Here is a 21,047-nt window from a genome sequence, read left to right on the forward strand (position 1 = left end):
GATCAATGTCTAGGGAGGAGGGGTGGGGGTAAATGCTATCAAATAGGAAAGTTCAGGGAGTAGTTAAGACTATTGATAGTTTAGTGAATCAAAAGAAACACACCAAGTTTGGGGGTGGGGAGGTGTTAAGTATTTTGCACCCCTCTCCCGCGCCCGTTTCTTTTCTTTTTTTCTTTTTTTAGCTAAATGTAAAGTCTATTATGAATAAATAGAAGTGTACAAATCGAGGAATTATAAGTCTAACATTGGAATAAAATTTTATTAGTACAATTGTACAAATATAGAAGGTTTTCACTTACAAATACAACAAAGGAGATCAAGAATATGATCATGTTGAGTCAATTAATTAAAACAAAAAATTTTAAAATTCATCATGATCATTTGAGGAGAAAGGAGGAAATTCAATCTTGGAACCACATTTTCCACCATGTGGGAAAACAGGACAATCAATGAAATTTGATGCAGTAGAGTCCACACAAAGGTAAACTTGGTATAATTGGTTGTTCCCTCGTGAATCCACATTGCACTCTATGAAAGGTGTGTGTCCGACTCCCTCTTCAATTGCTTCCTTAAAGCTTTCTAAACTATAATGTTCTCCATTCCTTGGATGAATCCCTAATTAAACAACAACAAAAAAAAAATATTAGAATAAGATTTAAGTGTAAATATATATATATTTATACTTTGTATGAAAAGTTATGAGTTCAATAAATCGTAGCTGAAAGGCTATATACAGTCATCCCTCATTTCATGTACCGTGAGGTTATACGTAATTATCTTAAAGTGGCTCGACACTATACAAATTATTTATAACTTAAATGTACAAAAGTTAAATTCTATAATCTTTTTTTTCATTATATGTCTTTTGGTTTGATTCGGACTAGAGTTTAAGAAAGCTCGTAAGGACACATGTATATCTCGTAGTTTCATATAAAAATGTTTACGTATTAATGGGCTAAAATGCTTTTTAAATCTCGCGGTTTTAAGCATTACCCTGTGAAATTACAGAGACTAGCATATAATATGAAGTTCTTTTTAAAACAAATTAAAAAAAAACAAGACACATAAATTAAAACAAAATTCTTATCTCAGAAAGTCGCTCTCTTCTTCTTGATTCTAATTTTTTTCAACCAAGAATGTGATTCTATGGTCACTTGATCAACTCTTGTTACTTTTGACAAAAGAATTTTACTTGTCAATTCTGACAATGTCTTTATATTTCAGGCTACTATATTATCTTTTAAAATTATTAGTAATAGTTATCTTTAAGATAACCTGACAGCATAAAAATAATTTTTTCTTATTCTCAATATAAACAAATTAAATCTTCACAAACAAGAAGAATTGTAGTTGGAAAACACAAACATGTATATGTATATACCTGCATTCTTGAGATTCTGAAGAAGGTTTGATTTTCTTTTGAAGTCAAGTGCTGTTTGGAAGTAGGCACGTTGGCTAAGTGCTGAACAAGTCCCATGTTTTAGCCATTCATGGCTCCAAAATCTCATACCATCACTACTTGGACAAGCTAGTGATGGCCAATTCTTTTCCATTGTGCTTATAAGATCTGATATCTGCATATGATTAAAAAAAATAAAAATAAAATAATAATTAGTTTACAACATGAATTACTGGGTTTGTATGTTACTGTTTGTTCAGTGGCGGATCAAAATTTAGGGGTTGTGGGTGTTCGGAAGGTTCAAACACGTATATTGATGTCCAAAACTTTAAGTTTTTGCTTGAAACTTAAAGTACCCAACTATTTTCTTGGTTTAGTGGGTGCTTCTCTAAGTCTTGTATCAATTTTTATACATCTATAATATATTAGAAGTGTGAATATCCATAGATAAGTGAATTGAACTTTTTGCCCTTCATTGAAATCCTTATTTTAAACAAAATCATCTTTTTCACTATTTCTTCCTAATATTTAAACAAAATCGTCTTTTTCACTATTTCGTCCTAATATTTAAGAGTTGAAAATTAATTAAATGTATTTATGGTAAAAAAAAAATTCTTATTAGAAGAAATCAAAATTTCTATATCTTTTTCTAATTTAAGAATTGAAAATTAATAAAATATATTTATGGTAACTCTTTCCTTATTTAAAGTCATACAACTGATACATTTTTTATTAGTTTAAAAATTCTAAATCAACTAAATTTGACTTTAAGAAGATTTGAAAAATCTAAAAATAAATATAAAACTATTAGAGTAAGAAAAAATTAAGAAGTTCCAGATTTTTAAATGTTTTAAGTACGGAATAGAATGTAATCAATAAATTTGTAAAGATTTGACTTTAAAAATAAGGAACGATTTTAAATATCTCTCTCTCTATATATATATATATACACACACACAAAATAATCATAACACAAATATGATTTAAATTGATGCGTCTCTCTTATCCTGTAACAACAAGTGAAAGAGGTACACAAATGTAAAAGTGATACCTTCAACCACTCGGAATTGGAAAACATATATGTGTATATGTTTATGTTTACATTATTATATTAAAGTGTGAAAGATTTTTGAAAAGTGATTTGAACTTTTACACTTTATTAAAAATCTCCGCAATAGATAAAATTATTTAATTTTAAATAATCAAACGTTACACGTGCGAGGCACGTGCGATTAAACTAGTTTTTTATATAATTATACCTAATTTGCCTCGAATTTAACGAATGTCGAAACACCAAAAAGATGACCATATATAGGTCTGCCCCCGTGTTTGTTGCTTCACTTGTCGTATATTTTTGTTGATTATAACTGTATCATATTTTCTTGTGTCCGTATTTGGATAACTTTTCTATTGGTCAGTCAAGGGTCTATTGGAAGCCAACCTTCCAACCCTACTAAGAGTAAGGCCTGTTTATGTCTTAGCCGTTTTTCCAGGTCACACTTATTTAATTACACTGAATTTGATGTTGTTGTTTCAGTGTTACATGAATTACTGGGTAATTAAACATGATTTTATAGCAAGATATTGGATTAGAATTATATTCATACAACTAAACACTAACAAAAATTAAGAATTAGCAACAGACAGATAATTAAACAACAAAATGCGTCGATAATTTTGTTTAGTGGCCGATTAGCTATGCATTATAAAAAAAAATTGTTAGCTATGAGTAACTGACGAATTAACAATGAAATTTGTAGCTAATTTCATTTTAGTGTATTGTTATGGAGTAATATTTATTTCAAGAGATTCATCTGTATTTATCTGGTAAATGACTTGATTATGTAAATATCTTTTGAGATATTAGTAGTACATATATATAACTTAAACTCTTATAAATTGCCTTACTGAAAATTGATTCGGTTTTACAAGGCTACATTTCTTAGAGTTTATTTCTATATACTATTACAAATTTTTTACTTACATAATAGGTTTACTAATAAGGTAATTAATGGTGTAAAATGATGACTAACCTATAATCATGCTTAAGTTTACTGATAGTATAAAACATTTAGATCTAGGTTGTTTGGTTTATAGAATAAGGTGTGCGATTTCATAATTAAGTTTGAAAATTAAATTTATAGCACTTTGTTATTGACATCAAACAAAGTCAAATTTTAATTCAAAACTTAATTTTAGAATATTTCATCTTATCCCATCAAATTTGGTGTTATTTTATTACACCTTTTAGATGGAATAAATTAGTTAAAAGATTATAGAATCTCAAAACTGTATAATTCCAAAATAACTTAGTCCGCGGATCAAACGACCCCCCTCCACTTACACTGTTAAAATATTTAGCTTAAATCTTTTTGACCCCTTGGACTGTCAAAATACTTAGCTTAATCATTTTTATTCCATAATCTTAGAGTAGAAATAATTGCTCTCGCTATCCCAATTTTTATGAGACACTTTCCTTTTTAGTAAGTTTAAAAAACATAATATATTTTTATTTAGTAACAATTTACCTTTAAAATAACCACTTTATTCTTAATGAAATAATTTACAGCCACACAAATATCTATGGTTTATTTTAGACCACAAGCTTCGAAAATTTTTCATTCTTTCTTAAATTCTGTATCAAGTCAAATTATATCACATAAATTAGGGCGGAGGAAGTAATAAAACGAAAGAAGAACATTTCGTAGAAGCAAAATTATGCCACCATGGATATACCTAAAAACGAAGAAGTCTAAGCAAGGAAACATGGGTAGCAAAAAGTAGGAGTAACAGATTATAATTTTTTTAGTCTAAAGAAAAATAATAAAAGTTCATTTTAAATTAGCTAATTATTGGTCTTTTCAGCTATATATTCAGTAGAACATGTCATTTTTCATGACTCTTAGCGCAAGAAACATACTACCAACCTGACAGCATGCAAGTATGTTAGTTTTTTTCTTTTTTCGGATTTGGTGTCCGTATTATATTGGAGTTCTGACTAATTTGAATCACGCATGGCAGGGATCATTCTGGAGGTGACTTTCTCAATAGGAATTTCTCCATATTCAGAGCACAGCACAAACCCGAGACCTCTGGTTAAGGGTGGAGCAGTCCCACCATGGGCGGAGCCACCTTAAACGAAGGGTGGTCAGATGAACACCCTTCGTCGAGTAATTACGAGGTCTACAAAGGTTATATGTTTGCTATTATGAGTAAATATTTAATTTTGCACACCCTTAATGTCACACTCCTTTTTTGCCCGAGGGTCGAGGTCGAAGGATTTTTCCAATTAAAGTGACGGTTTTGAATAGGGATTAATTTATTTACAGAGTCGCCACTTGAAATTGAGTTATGGTGTTCCAAGTCACCTTATTGAATCCCTAATCAAAAGGAAACGACTCTTTGTTAGTCTCCGAAAACAGAAGATCGAGTAAGAAATTCTGTTGACCGAGGGGAAGGTGTGAGGCACACCTTGAGTCCCGTGGTTCTAGCACGATCGCTTTTATCGACTTATACTTAAAACTAAAACTATTTTGACAAATTATGTTAAGGCCTAAATTCGTTTATTTTTAATGTCTAATACCTATCTTTATCTCTTATATTAAGCTAGTAGAAGTTCATTTTAGGACGATCTTTGTCGAAGTGCAATATTGCATCCTCGAATTATTTTAAACGTCTCAAAAGATGTGTACGCTGCATTCTTAATCGAGACAAATGTTTTAAACATGCCTAAAATTTACTTAACATTTAAAACATTGATTTGTTTTTTTTGTAAACTCTTAAAAAAAATTTCTTATCGAATATAACAGGTCTTGAATAAGTCCCGCAACCCATTCTATTTTATCTCACGTTAAAAACTAATTTGTGATTTTAATATAATCTAGAATTAAAAGCTTTCCAACAAAAAAGTTAATAGGAGTATAAAGCAAATTGAAAAGCATGGTTCCATATCAACTAAAAGAAAATAGACATGTGACGAAACCCTTAATTATCCATGTTGAGTAAATTAATGTTGCATGAAACAGTGATCGAAGCAACTTTATTATTGTTATTTTTTGACAAAAAAAAAAAACTCTTACATTTGCTTAATGTCAATCAACTATAAAACGAAATCCGAATTCATAATAAACTTACAAGAAAAATAAATAAATAAAATAAAGCAACATTGTATGAACAAGCTTATGCACTATTATACTCTTTTATTATTCAAAAAACTTATAAACACAAATAATAACTGCTAATTCCAACCTCCAAAGCAAAATCATACTCATTATTGTTAAGAACGATGTGTGTAGAAAACTTTATCATACACAGTTTTATTTTTAGCATATATATTTAATAACATAACAAAATCTAACTAAATTTAATTATACAATTTTATTTTACAATATTATTATTTACTTTTAACTTTCAACACCAACTAATTTAGAGATAATAGATAAATATGACTTTTAGCTAGAAGCACATGCATACCCTAACAGAATTTAAAGCCAATGATATTCCACATGAATAAAATACCCAAAGGGGGAAAAATAATTATCAACAAAAATGAAAGTTTACTTAATAGGGCACAAAAATTAAAACAAAATAAAGATTGTAATTTCAAAGATGGAACTTCAGAAGTTCATACGATCTAAAACACATTAGTAGCGGGGAACACTCACCATTAAAATAAAAAAACCACTAAAATAGAAAAATAAAAATTTTAATAGAACGATGAAAAAGGACTTCGCATAAAATAATTAATTTTACATCTTTAAACACTAAAAACTTTAAAAATTATCTCACTTAAAATTTAAAATCAATTTAATTGACATTATTTTGAAAACAACAAACAAATTACAAATAAAAGACATAGAACATGAACTACATAAAATAATAAACTAAGCATACTAAATAATATAAGAAACCATTGAAATAACTTTATTCATGCTTTGATTTCCAAAAAAAAAAAATATAGAATAAACAATACGAATTCGATAAGAACCTGTGTGATGAATTAAACCGAGAAAAGAAGCAAGAACATCATCACCGAAAACTTCAAACGGAATTCCAAACTCAAACTCTAACTTTTCTCTCTTTTCTTTTCCTCTCTCTTTTCACCCTGATTTTTATCGTCTGTGTTTTCTCTCTCTTTTTTTTTTTGTTTCTATTTGACTTTTTTTCTAGTATCTGACAGATAGTGTACGTTTCCTTCTTCTTTTCTGAAAGTGAAAGTCCTTAAATATAGGAAAATATTGGGGTGGGAACAGTTAATATTTTTAGGGGAAACGGTTATATTTAGACAGATAAGGGGGAAGGGATTTAAAATTTAAATTTTAAAATTTATTTATTTATTTATTTTCTTAAAATATGATAATAGTGATAATAAATAAAATAATAATAATAATAATAATCAATATAATAATAACTAATTAATTTTATGTTTAAGAAAAATACAATAAAATTTACAAATAGTTAAAATAAATATAATAAAATAATATTAAAACTACTAGTTTATTTAGTAAAATTGAGAAAATAAAAATATTTTTATTTTTTTATATTATTTTTAAAATTAGAATAAAAATATAAACAAGATTCTCAACATTAACTTTATTTAATTTTTTATCTTTTAACAAAAAATTTATTAAAATAAAATAAGAATTTAAATAATATTATATCAAATATAAATATTTAATATCGAAAAATATATATGTTAAACTAGGGAGGGTCAAAATCACGTGTCTACACTTAACATAACTGGGAAGAAAATTTGCACACCCTTTGCTAAATTCTTGGCTCCGCCACTAAGTCCTACCACTACACCACAACCCATATTGATGCATGTTAGTTGTTACTCTGTAAACATATAATATACTACTATGTAGTTAGATTTACATATTTAAAATTAGGCGAAAATATACTACTGAAATAGTTAGTCAAAATGTTTAAAAATAATAGAGTAAATGCACTGTTTTCACCCTGAACTATAAATGAAATTACAAGACACTTCCTAACTTAAAGGGGGTCCTATTACCCTGGACTAATTAAAATCATATTTTTGGCAACCTTAAGTGTCTATGTGGTACATACATGTGCCTATGTGGACCTTCAGTATGTTGATTCATGTAGTGTGTCACGTAGGCCTTAAGGTTGTCAAAAATATGATTTTAATTAGTTCAGAGGTAATAGGACCCCTTTAAGTTGAAATGTGTCTCCGTAATTTCATTTATAATTGAGAATGAAAATTGTACATTTTCTCAAAATAATTTGACAAATCTTAGTCAAAGGAAAAATTTGAAACTATTCAAATCAATTAATAGGATAGAGGAAGTATCACTAGAACAAGTCTAAAAGTAATTACCTTAAAAAACTTAAAAGAAGTAAATTAGGAGCAGAGTCGGATTCAGAATTTAAATTTTATGAATTTAATTTTCTTGGTTCTTAACACTTAACTCATTATAATTTTCAAATTATGAATTCATATTTATTACTCCTTTCGTTTTAAAAAGAATGATTTACTTTTTTTTTAGTTTGTTTCAAAAAGAATGATCCATTTCCTTTTCTGATAATACTTTATTTCAACTTTACACATGACATGTTTAGGACCACAAATTAAATAACATTTTGGTAGATTTGACACAACTTTAATTTAAAATCCCAAGATTCAAAAGTCTTCTTTATTTTCTTAAATTTTTACGCCAAATCAAAATAGGTCATTTTTTTTTAAACTATGAATTATGAGTACTATAAATTTATGCTCGACGATCTAAAGCAAGCTTCCCACTAGGATTGTCTTTTATTGACTCAAGCATCAATAATCCATACATATCATTAATTATATCAATTTTTCAGTATATGTAAATGAATATTAAAACAAAACTATAACTCAAGGAAGACTTTAGTTTAACAATATATAAAGACCCAATTTATACCAGTTGAAAATGATATTGACATAAACCTAATATTAAAGACATTATTGCTTGTAGTACAGCTAGACTACATCAAAGCTAAAGTTTGAAAATGAACGTAAGTGTAATACCTCTGATTCATCCAAAGAACTTTCCCTATCACAATTTTGTGGCCATTTTCCATTTTCATAGTTTGGCCATAGACCATGTATACTGAAATCTTCATCAGGTTTTCCAGTAGTTGGATAGCAGCAACTACGCCTCGTGTCACAATAAGACCCCGGCCACTACATCATGAAAATACGAAAATTTTCAGGTGATCTGATAGCGTAAAAATTTATTACAATACTATCAGTCAGAAGTATCGAATTCATAATTAATGAAGGATGTTCAATGAAATTTTTATTCGCTATATATAGTTAAACTTTTGAATCACCTTGACATAATGAAAGTTTTTCGGCGAGTGATAAAGGTATAGTCCGAATATTTTGAATCAGTTTGGAAAAATTCTTGTTCCACTATTGGTGGCCGCGAACATATTAAATTTATAAACTGTTTAGACACATATGTGACTACCTGTTCCACTAATGTGTAGCACTGATAGGAATAGATGTTCAGTTAGTTAGTATATTGCTGAGTCAGCCGTATAGGGTATTGAAGGTTGTTAGACAATAATTAGTTAGGTGCAATGAGGTGTCAAAAAGAATATTCTAGAAGGAGGTAGTTATCAGATATTTTGTATCTCTTTCATAGTCTATATAAGGCACATTATCAGATTGTAACACGTGATTTTGATGATGAATAAGGTTTACAATTCATTCTCTCATTTCTTCTTCCTTGTTCATGAATTATCAAGTTGTAATACTTGAATTTTCACATAAACTCCTGCTACAAAATTAACATAAAGTTAGAGGACATACCTGTTGAACAAAGTAGAAGAAATCAAAGTCTTGTGATGCAACACAAAGAACTAGTAATAAACATTGTACACCAATAATCTTGATCAATAATGATTTTTGAAATTTTATCATTTTCTAGTTTAACTCTTCCTTCAATAAACTTTTTAATTTGCTTCAAAGCTTTGTTTTCTTTTAGGGTGAGTAAATGGAAAGAAAATATATTTGGTAATATTAGTTTGACATAGTTGTGTCTCAATTTATAGGCAAACAAGATACATCGTAGAAGGAATATCCTGATAAGCATATGCCAACTAAACTAATTGGTAAGAAAGAAAAATTATTTAAAATATTGTTGCTTGTTCAGAGTAATATCAAGCCCATGTGTCAATATCTATATATATTCATGTGTTTTAAGTTTTTGGGATTACGCATTAATTAATTAGCTTCTACTTCTCTATATTCATGAACAATTTAAACCTAATAAATTACACCCTTGCCTCATTTTAACTGTTGTTTTAGTTCCTTTCGTGTTCATTAAAAAAGATAATAAACATAAAATATAGTTAACTAAGTTAATAAAAGTATATTCATTTAGTTAACTCAGTTAATAAAAGTATATTCATTTTAAATTACTATACAGCAAACAACAATAAATTACCCAGTAGATTCTCTACAAGTAAGTGGTAGTGAATTTTTATAAATTGCGAGGCACGGAAACCAATGATATGTCTTTATACTAGGCATTTATATTTTTTTAAAATTGATATAAACAACGCTACAAAAAGATCGAATTGTGCACTTAATTTGACGCTGAGCAATTTACTTAGGGGGCTTGGAATCAATCCCTACTTAATTCATTTTTTTCCTTAATGGTGCATCCATGTTAAAATTCTAGATTCACCTTTACAAGTGAGGTATGAAAAATGTGAGAAAGTTCGCCAATTTTACTTCAATATTTATGAGGTAAAGAAGTTGTTTCTGATAGATCCTCAACTAAAAATTCATTTTTCACAAAATGGTTTAAAGAGAAGCAAGAGCGAAAAGTAAGATGAAGATATTGAGAAAGAAAACTACAGTAAGGATAACTAAAGTGAAAGGAATAACGGTAGTAATAAACTTGAAGCAAAAAATTATGCTAACATAATAGTAAAGAAAAACAATATGAATTTCAATAGTTTGGAGTTCGATTGCAAAAAATTTTGATATTTTGCATAATTATTAAAATCTCGATTTTGGGTCTATCGAGATATATATTTAGCTCATGATACACTCAATGAAGATACATTTTTTCCTTTATAAAGATACATAATTAGCTCTCCATACATTTTTTTTATTTTGGATTTGTCGAGATACATAATTAGCTCCCAATACATTCAACTAAAATACATAATTAGTTGAGATTGTATTACTTTGTAAGGATGGGAATTTATATAAATATGATAAGTTAAGGTGTATGTTTATGTTATTTTTACGAATACTAATGATCAAGTAAGGGAACAGGCAAATACTCTAGACTGACATTAAGGATATAGTTAAAAATAATTACCAATTTTAGTCTTGATTTCTAAATTGATGATTATTTTTTAAACAACTTTTCTGAACTATAAATTGACTGGTTATTTGGGATGGAGGGATGGGAGTACCAGATAGATTCCTAATTAAGTTTTGAATCAATCAACCTGTAAATATAAAAATAAGTTTATCTAAAAGGAATATTTCAATTTTAAAAAAGGGAATTAAATTGCTATACATTTTCTAGCTGGGAAGTTCAATTGGACGTTAAGTAAGAAAACGTAAGTCTTGAGCTACGTTTGAATATTAGTGAATAATAGTTTGTGTTTTTTCATGATCAAGCAAGAAAAATTCTAATTTTCTACTATCATAGAAGAGTTGGAAGAGCTCGTAGCGGCTCTGTTTGCAACAAATTTTCGTGGTGCGGAAAATTAACTGCAAGCAAAAATAAAAATAAACAAAAAAATAATTTTATTTAAAGTAATTTTGTGGGTACAATTCCGTTATTCTCTCGATTCTTCTCTCCTAAGCTTTTCCATAATTTGAGGGCCTTTGTAGCGTAATTCTCGAACTTCCGGATGATTTGAGCCTCCTAAAATGTATTTGGATCTCCAGAAATTGTTTGACAGCACTTCGTCTTGTCGAGTTGATCTCCGGGTAAAACTCCGTTAGTCAATTCGTTGAAGAGCTGTGTAGTCCAATGCTTGTAGAATGACCTCAGAAAATTGTGTAACTCTCCTATTTATAGTTGTAGGGGGTAGGCAGTCCAAGTGTAAATAACCTCTTCTGCCTCATTTTGATTGGTCCTTTCAATTTTCAAGCTTATCATAAATGTTATGTGACAAGGTTGCTTGTGATTGACCAAAAACATGTCATTTGGGACACTTGGCGACATTTCATTGGTTCTTGAACTTGACTTGGATTGCCACATCACTTGATGTGTGTTGTCTTGCTTCATTGGTCTTTAATTTAACTGGAATGTCACGTCACTTGACACGTGGTATAAGTTTGGGCCTCAAGCTAAGATGAACCTTGAAGTCCTTAATGAGGAAATAAATGAGCCTATTATTTTAATAGCCCAAAATAATTTTAGGCCCACTAAAATATGGGTCAAATCCAATTTTTATATGAATTTGACCCAATAAATTTTACGTGTCTACAGATGCCCCCTACTTCAAAGCTCGTCAAGGTGTTTGATTTATCGAACCTGTTAGAGACGAGATTTGAAGTATTTGTGGAGCCCTCTTTTTTTTTTTTGCAAGACTTGAACACTTTGTCGAAATTCGACTCCTCGAAGTCATCATAATCTAGGTAGAATAATGTGAATCTATTCCTTAGGAGTGTAAAAATCTGTTTAAAACTAAATATATCCAAATCTTGTAGAATTCGGGTATTTGTCTTATATCAAATTTTAATAGGATTAAATAATGATGTTATCTCACTTCGAAAAGTATTAGGAATTTGACTTGTTTTGGACACTTGGATGTCCTAGTTCTTCTTGAAGACAACTTGTTCAACAAATTCCTTTTTAAAATCAAACTGGGGACTTTCAGGATCTATAAAAGAACATCACCGCTCCATTTAGTCATTGTAATTCAGCCTGAGCAGAAATTCAACTCCCGTTCTTCTCCTCCTTTTGCTTTTTTTTTTTTTTTCATAATTGACCTTTTGGGCACTTTGGGGCATCTTTGGAAGAAGCTTCATAACGCATCGTGAAGGTGTCTGAATCATGAACGGCTTATCGTGTTGGAAATTCGACTCGCAAGGCTACGTTCTACGAGAAAACCATGCTCAATTTAACTCCAGATCTGCGCAGGTATCATTTCAAAATCAGACCTTCAATTCTGTTTTGTCACTTTTTACTTGTTCTGAGCAGTCTCACAAAAACTCTCATATCTTGACATATGAATATCAAAATCAGGAGCCGTTTTTTGCGTTGGAAACTAAACTCGTAGATCTACATCTCACAGAAACCAGCATCAAATTGCATCTGAATCGTCCCAGATATCTCTCCAAAACGGACTTTTACTCATGGTTTGCTATTTATTTAAGCTTTGTACAGAGTCGCAATAAATTTCATATCTCGATGAGGAAGTATCGAAATCAGGTGTCGTTTCTTGTATTGGAAAGTATATTTGTAGATCTACGTCCATCATGGAAACTAGAATCAGATTTCATTCGAATCATCCCAGATATCCCTCCAAAGACGATCTTCTAATCTTGGTTTGCTAGTTATTTCAACGTTGCATAGTGTCACGATAAATTTCATATCTCTACATGGAAGAATCAGAATCAGGTGTCGTTTTTTGAATTGGAAAGTAGATTTGTATAGATACATCTCACATGGAAACTACAATCATATTGCATTTAATCATCCCAGATATCGCTCCAAAGATAGACTTCTAATCTTGGTTTGCTAGTTATTTCAGTTTTGCGCAACGTCACGATAATTTTCATATCTCGACGTGGAAGTATTGAAATCAGGTGTCATTTTTTGCTTTGGAAAGTAAACTTATAGATCGTTTAATTTAATGTTTTTGGAAGGTCTTCAAACAAAGAGAGGATATCTTCAGTGCTTTGAAAATATGGTGAATTTTCGTGACCAAACGACACCATATCCTCTACTTGAAATAGTAAACGATGAATGATATTCTCTTGCTAGTGTCCTTACCTTGAAAGTTCATCCTCCGGTAATAGATGCCTTCCCGCTTGATAGAGGATCGCCTGACATGACCCTTCATCTAGATAAATGATCGACAAAAGAAGAAATTAGCGTCCTTGACCTTAATAAGTTATTAATACTACTGCTTTTGTGTTGCATTCATCTACACATGACAAAGAATCTACTGCTACCTATCCCAAAGGCTCGAATAAGGGCCTTTGTACATGTAATTATCCCCAATTAGGCTTTGGTGAGTTTTGTTATATTACTTGTTATAAGGAGTGGGTAGAGGATGTACTTAGCCGTAGCAAGGAGGTGCTGGAATGAACTAAGATTTATAATTTTGTTTTTTCCTCCTTATTCATGTACGACATCAACGAGAATGTTTTGTAGGCCTTTTGTGAACTTTGGCATTCCTCAACTAATGCAATATGTGTCGGCATTGGTAAACTTTCTATTTCATTGTGGGATATGCGTATGATTGGGGGCCTTCCAATACACGGAACTTTCTTTGATGAATTCGTCCCTTCGACCCAAGAATTGACACAAACAGATCAGCAAGGAAAGTCATTTTTTCCTAAAACTTGTGCTTACTTATTTTTAGCCTTCTATCGGCTTTCAAATAGTGCGTCTAAGGATATTTCTGTCTGTGATTGGGTGAATTTTTGGTTCAAAAGGCTGTATCAGTACAAAGATCCTGCACCACGAGGCCCTAAATAGCAAGATAAACCAAAGTCAAATTACAGTCCCAACGGCTACATTGATATGTCATTTTTACCGCGAATAGAAGAAGAGAACGTCCCTTTCGTCGAGTTAGGTGTGGAAGGGTCTCTTAGAGAAGAGACGAACTTGGCTTCTTTTCTTGCTTACTGGATTTGGAAGTTCGTTCTTCCAATTAAGAAACTTAACCACATCCGTCCTAGCGTCTTTAAGATTGCAAGTCTAATGGCTTATGGGGTGAGGTTTGCACTAGCGATTCCCAGGCTTGACAGAGATCACAACTTCAACAAATCTAATTACAGGAGACATATTTTTTCCAATACAATATGTCTATGGATGGATTGGTGCGTATTTTAACTCCTACTATCAAGCACGTCATTACAATGGTGCTCGTATGTGTAGGATTACTGAGGAAATGATGGATAGAAGCTTTGATCTTTCTGGTGCAAGACAGTTATTTCAGAATGTCAATATCTGCAGTCTCCCTACCTTGGCCATGTTACAACTCAAGGAGTTGTTCATAGCAGAAAACAGAGAGTTATCTAGTTTTTGGAATGATTATTTCATTAGTCTTTGTTCGAGCTATGTTACCCTTAGTTGTGATGATCACTTTGTCATGGAGCCTTACAGTACTCATAGATTCAGCCAACAGTTTGGATTTGTTCAAGACCTGCCCGGGAACTTCATCAAACGAGCATATGATAGCACACTAACAAAATTAACACAACTTTAGGACTCTTGTACTCGTCTTAGTAGTTCTTTAATCATTAGTATACCACCACGTCCTGAAAGGCCTCTAACGACTAATAGGTATGCAAATTGGTGGTATATTGGTCGAACAAACTTTGTTGGGCAGAATAAAATTATCTTGAAAGTCCTCTTTTATCCATCGAAACAAGGTAAGTCTTCCACTTTCTCCCTTGTTAAGTCAAAGACGAGCCCGTTGTCTTCTAAGTCTTCACTATCAAGGGGTAAGTTGGTGAAAACTGGAAAAGGATCAAGTCGTCCTTCATTGTAATTGAATGACACTCCTTCTGTGGCTTCGAACATGACTCATAACCGAAATAATGATTCTTCTTTGCTTGATATTAATAGTGGAAAGATGCCAACCAAAATACCACTCAAAGATAAGATTCCGCCTATCCGCATAGTTAATGAAGTTGTAGATGTTAATGGTGATACTAGCTCAATGGAAGGAATCAAGACCAACATTGGAAGCGCAAAAAAAAAGGGTAAAATACCAATCTAGCGAGTTTGTTGATTTGGACATTGCTACTATAGATAGTGAGACATTTTCTGTTAATGACCCTAGCTCTATTATTCCATTGCCTGAACTCGCAGAACAAGTAAGATTATTTTTTTTATTTTATTTTGTAAAAAAATAATAATAATACCCAACTAATATTTCTCCTTTTTTAAGCTGGATCTCCAAGGCATTTCTACTGATACGCTTAATGACATTTTTTATGGCGTTACGAGTCCAAGTTTCCTTGATACATCTTCTCCTCCTGTCACAGAAGCTTTGATAAAAAATATAGAGGTTGTGGCTGTCCAAGCTAAGTTGCCTAAAGTTCATGAGCCTTCATTGTGTTTATCGTCATTTGTTGCTCCAAATTTTGTACCACAAGAGATGATCTCTTCTTTCAAGAAGTCTTACATTCTTTAAATGTGTGGTGCACTACATGAATGGCTAACCATGTTCTCCGTTGAATCTTCGAACGACTTCTCAAAGTTGAAAAATAGTGTGAACATGCTTATGGAGGACCTCAAATGGACACTATCAATACCTCTATTCTAGAGGACTCTATTAATGTTTTCAAAAAAATATATAAGAAGTATGACACTATGAAGTCATCTTCATCCCAAAAAATAACTAAAAAGAATCATAAAAAATTATTCTCTGATGTGCAATAAGTCCTTGTTAATGCAAAAGAGGAAAACACCAAGAAACGGGTGCGCAGGGAGGATCTCCAATCAAATCTTGCTATGTTTAATGAAGAACTGAAGCTCTTATATACGAGGAGGGAGAAGCCCATTTCATGCATAAAAGAGTAGAAAGAGCATTTGTCTAAAAGTCAACAGAAGATTATCACTTTCGAGGGTGAGCTTCATGCAATTAGAGAGAAACATCCATTATCCAAAGACGAAGTGGAGACACTAACTGAATGAGGCGGTTGAGGTGAGTCGTCAGAAAATTCTAGAATTTCAAATTTTTCCATAGTTTAGATATTTGCTTAGTATTCTTTTTTTATTTCTTATTATGATGCAGTGACATTTCTGCCTTTGGTGCAATAAAGTGACATTTAGCTTTTATTTAAATATCATTGCGTCTGTTTTCTTTTTTAAATGACCAAGCTAGATGAATTTGCCCCGAATCACGAATAAAATTTGAGCTCTATTGACAACATGTATCAAAATCAAACTTCTTCCCAATTAACCGAAATTAATTTTTTTGAAGTTAACCATGAATCTGTCCAATTTCATAGTTTTGCGCGCTAGGGTAGAAAATTCATAACTCAACGTACAAGTCTTTGAATTATGAACCATCTTTTGTATTGAGAAGATAACACAAAGAGCTATAAATATGTAAAAATCAATACCATATCCTTCACGAATTTGTACAGATTCGTCATTGAAGTCAGCTCAGTTTGAAACATGAGGGTCTCTTTCCCAGCTTTAAGCGGCTATGGTAGAAACTTTATAACTTGACGCAGAAGTATTTAAATTACGAGCCATCTTTTTTGTTGCAAATATAACACCAATATATACAACATAAATAAATATCAAGACTATATCCTTTACGGATTTGTACATATTCATCATTGAAGTCAGCTCAGTTCGAAACGTGAGGGTCTCTTTCGCAGCTTTGAGTGACTATGGTAGAAAATTCATAAATTGATGCAGAAGTCTTTGAATTACGAACCGTCTTTTTTGTTGCAATGGTAACACCAAGGGATACAACATATATAAAAATTTAGACCATATCCTTTACGTATTTGTACAGATTCATCATTGAAGTCAGCTCAGTTTGAAATGTGAGGGCCTTTTTCGCAGCTTTGAGTGGCTATGGTAGAAAATTCATAACTTGTCGCAGAAGTCTTTGAATCACAAGCCATCTTTTTGGTTGCAAATATAACAACAAGAGATACAACATATATAAAAATCAAGATCATATACTTTACGGATTTGTACAGATTCATCATTGAAGTCATCTCAGTTTGAAACGTGAAGGTCTCTTTCTTAGCTTTGAGCGGCTATGGTAGAAACTTCATAACTTGACGCAGAAGTCTTTGAATTATGAGCCATATTTTTTGTTTCAAAGATAACACCCAGATATACAACATATGTAAAAATTAAGACCATATCCTTTACGAATTTATCTAGATATACCATCGAACTCCTGTTTCTTCACTTTTACACGTCCGTGGTAAACTAAGCGAAAAAACATCTAATTCATGCGATATCTATGTCACTCCAAAGTATTATTGTCGTGCTCAAGTAATGACATATCCTTTTCCTTTTCTCTTTTTTTTTTAACTCATATGACTGAACTTAGAGTAAAAATATACTCTAAGCTGCCTACGTACCTCAGGAGGATCAAGTCATAACATATTAGGATGATGAGTTAATTTGTTTTTTCTTTTTCTTTTTTAAAATTTTTTTAGAGCCGTTCACAGTTTGGACTCATATGGCCCAGGAGTGGACATGAAGTTTATACTCGTACCTTAAGGAGTGTAGGTGACCTTCATGGAAAGTACTGCTTCAAGAACTTGCCGTTGATGGGACCAACTCTTACACCATCTTGATCAACGATCTTATAAGCTCCACTTGTAGATGATCCTTTCATAACATATAGCCCATCCCACTTAGATGTAAACTTATCACCGATGCGTTTGCTAAGGATTATGGGTCTTCGAACTACTAAGACCAAGTCTCCTACTTGAAATGATCGCGGTCACACTCTCTTGTTGAAAGCTCTAGAAAGTCGAGCTTAATAATACCCCAACTTTTGTTGTGCTTCTAATCTTTTCTCGTCCAATGCCTCTAACTCTGCCAAACAAAGTTGAGCATTACTTTCAGTTGTAAGACCTTCTTGGATCTCTATTCGTAGCAATGAAATTTTTTGTTCTAGTGGAAGGACTGCTTCTACGTCATACATTAAAGAATACGAAGTTGCTTGGGTAGCAATTCTGCAGGTCATACGATATGCCTACAAAGCTTCACTGATTTTCTCATGCCAGTCTTTTTTATTTTTTGCAACCACTTTCTTTAATAGGTTACCAAGCATTTTATTAAAAGCTTCGGCAAGAACATTGGCAGGTGCATTGTAAATTGAAGACTCATGCTGCTTAAATTTGAACTTCTCGCACAAAGTCCTCATGAGCTTATTCTTGAAGGGTGTCCCATTATCAGTAACTATGTATCTTGGTATGCCATACCTAAATATGATGTTTGACTTGATAAAATCAATGACATTTTCCTTTTTCACCTCTTTTAGTGGCATGGCTTCAGTGCATCTCGAGAAATAATCGTTAGCAGCTAAAATGTACATTTGCCCTTTTGACGACTTTAGGAGGGGTCCAACAATATCAAGTCCCAGCGCATCGAAAGGCCATGATGTTATAGTTGGATGAAGATACTCTGGAGACAGATGTATATAATTAGCATGAAATTGACATGCTTGACACCTTTTGGAATGCACTAGACAGTCCATCACCATTGTTGGATAGTAGTAGCCCATCCTTTTGATGCGAAAATAAAGTTTAGGCCTTGATTGGTGTGCTCCACAGGTGCCAGAATGTGCTTCCTCCATTGTTTTTTGAGCTTCTTCTTTGTTAAGACTCCGTAAGATTAACCCCTCGTAAGAACGACGAAATAAAATCCCCTCATGGAAGATGAATCATGATGCCCTTCTCCTAATGTCTGCGCTTTTCTGCGGCTTCTCGAGTAGCCTTCTGTGTTCTAGATTCTCAATTAGTTTTTTTCTCCAATCTTTTTCTTCAACGACTCAAACAGATGTATGGAGGCTTTCATCTAATTGGAGATCAAGGCAACTGGTAATAACCCACCGATAACTTACTTGCACCTTTGTTGACTTATTTTCTCCCAGTGCCATCATCGTAGCTAAGTTTGCCAGAGCATCTGCCATGCTACTTTCTTCTCTTGGGACGTGGTTTAAGAAGACTTGATCAAATCTTTCAATCAAACAAGTAGTGTATCAATGATATGGTAGAAGATCTTCCTTTTTCACCTCGTAACTACCTAAGAGTTGATTTATGATCAACTTAGAGTCACCATAGATATCCAATTGTGGAATCTTCATATCTGATGCCATTTCGAGTCCAATAACTAAAGCTTGGTACTCTGCAGCGTTATTGGAACATGTTTTACCTAGAACAAATAAAAATGGCAAAATTAGTCTTTCTGGTGATATCAACACGACGTTTCCCCCGCACCATCTTGACGTGCTGATCCATCGAAGAGCATTATACATGTCGGTATTTCTTAAGTAAATAATGAATCTTCATCAAAAAACTCATTCGAAATCTCCCATTCTGCTGGCAGGGGGTGATTAGCAAGGAAATTAGCAAGTGTTTGCCCTTTTACAGCCTTTTGAGGCATTTATATGATCTCATATTAGTTAAATAATACAGACCATCTGGCTAGACGTCCTGAGAGAACTGGCTGAGTCATCACAAACTTTACGGGATCAGCTCGGGAAATTAGCTTGATGGTGTATGCTTTAAAATAATGCCTTAATTTTTTTATCGCATAAAGCAAAGCCAAACGCATCTTTTCAATGGGCATATAATTTAATTCAGCTCCTATCAAAGTTTGACTTAGATATTACAATGCTTGTTCTCTCTTAGCTTCATTATCTTGAGCCAGAAGTGCTTCAAGTGATCGCTCTTGTGATGCAATATAGAGTATCAATGGCCTCCCAGGAGTTGGTGCCCCCAATACAGGTGGATTCAACAAGTATCTTTTGATGGTTTTAAAAGTATTTCGACATAACTGATCCCAGTGGAAAGGGGTATTTTTCTTTATTAGATGGCTGAAGGGTTGACACCGTCCAGCTAAGTTAGAGTTGAATCTCTGAATGAATGCCAAATTTCCTTCCAGATTGCAGAGTTCTCTTAAGTTCTTAGCTCTAGAATTTTCTGAATGGCATCAATCTTGGTGGGATCAACTTCAATTTTGCGGTGACACACAATAAAGCCAAGAAACTTTCCCGAAGTAACTCCAAATGCGCATTTGAGTGGATTCATTTTCAATTCAAATTTTCCTAGCCTCTCAAAAACAATACGGAGATCATCCATATGGCCGTCCCTACACTTTGTCTTCACCACCAAGTCATCGACGTAGTATTCTACCCTCTTATGCAACATGTCATCAAAAATGTTTTGCATTTCACATTAGTATGTGGCACCCGCATTCTTTAGACCAAAAGGTATCACCTTGTAGAAATATATCCCTTTTGGAGTTCGAAAAGCCATGCATTCTTCGTCTCTTGGAGACATTCTGATTTGGTTACATCCGGAAGACCCATCCATAAATGGCATAGCTTCATGTCTAGTTGTCGCTTCAACCATAAGCTCTATGATTGGTATTAGAAAATCATCTTTCGGACATGCCTTGTTCAAGTCTCAAAAATCAACACACACGTATTTGGACATTTTTCTTTTTGACAGGTACAATATTTGAGATCCATGATGGGTTTTTCACCTCTCGAATAAATCCAGCTTCGATGATCTTATTGACCTCCACTTCAATTTGTGTTACTAACTCAGGGCGAAATACTCGTTGTGACTGTTTTACAGGAAGTGCCCCTTTTTTTATCCCCAAATAATGAATAGATACCTTAGGACTAAGGCATGCATTTCTTTGTATGATCAGGCAAAGACATCTTTGTACTTGACTAACATCTTAAAGTAGTCCCTCCCTTCTTGTGGTGTAAGAAGTGT

General features: G+C 32.4%; 1 protein-coding gene across 1 annotated transcript; it reads right to left on the bottom strand.

Moving 5' to 3' along the window:
• Window positions 1-223: 223 nt before the first annotated feature.
• Window positions 224-9,422, bottom strand: LOC107848687 (intracellular ribonuclease LX). Its single transcript, XM_016693462.2, has 4 exons — window positions 9,210-9,422; window positions 8,421-8,576; window positions 1,382-1,574; window positions 224-615 (listed from the first exon to the last, which is right to left on the bottom strand). Exons 1-4 carry the CDS (start codon window positions 9,318-9,320, stop codon window positions 362-364), a joined length of 714 nt encoding a protein of 237 aa, XP_016548948.2. The 5' UTR covers window positions 9,321-9,422; the 3' UTR covers window positions 224-361.
• Window positions 9,423-21,047: the final 11,625 nt, after the last annotated feature.

The sequence above is a fragment of the Capsicum annuum genome, chromosome 11 (genome assembly GCF_002878395.1).
Source record: "Capsicum annuum cultivar UCD-10X-F1 chromosome 11, UCD10Xv1.1, whole genome shotgun sequence".
In the NCBI taxonomy this organism is placed as follows: domain Eukaryota; kingdom Viridiplantae; phylum Streptophyta; class Magnoliopsida; order Solanales; family Solanaceae; genus Capsicum; species Capsicum annuum.

What these genes read in the sequence shown, in the direction of transcription:
- LOC107848687 (XM_016693462.2), bottom strand. Translation starts at nt 9,320, where the DNA reads ATGATAAAATTTCAAAAATCATTATTGATCAAGATTATTGGTGTACAA. An exon ending in GTTCTTTGGATGAATCAGAG is followed by an intron (nt 1,575 to 8,420) that starts GTATTACACTTA and finishes AATCATATGCAG; the next exon opens with ATATCAGATCTTATAAGCAC. An exon ending in TCAGAATCTCAAGAATGCAG is followed by an intron (nt 616 to 1,381) that starts GTATATACATAT and finishes TTGTTTAATTAG; the next exon opens with GGATTCATCCAAGGAATGGA.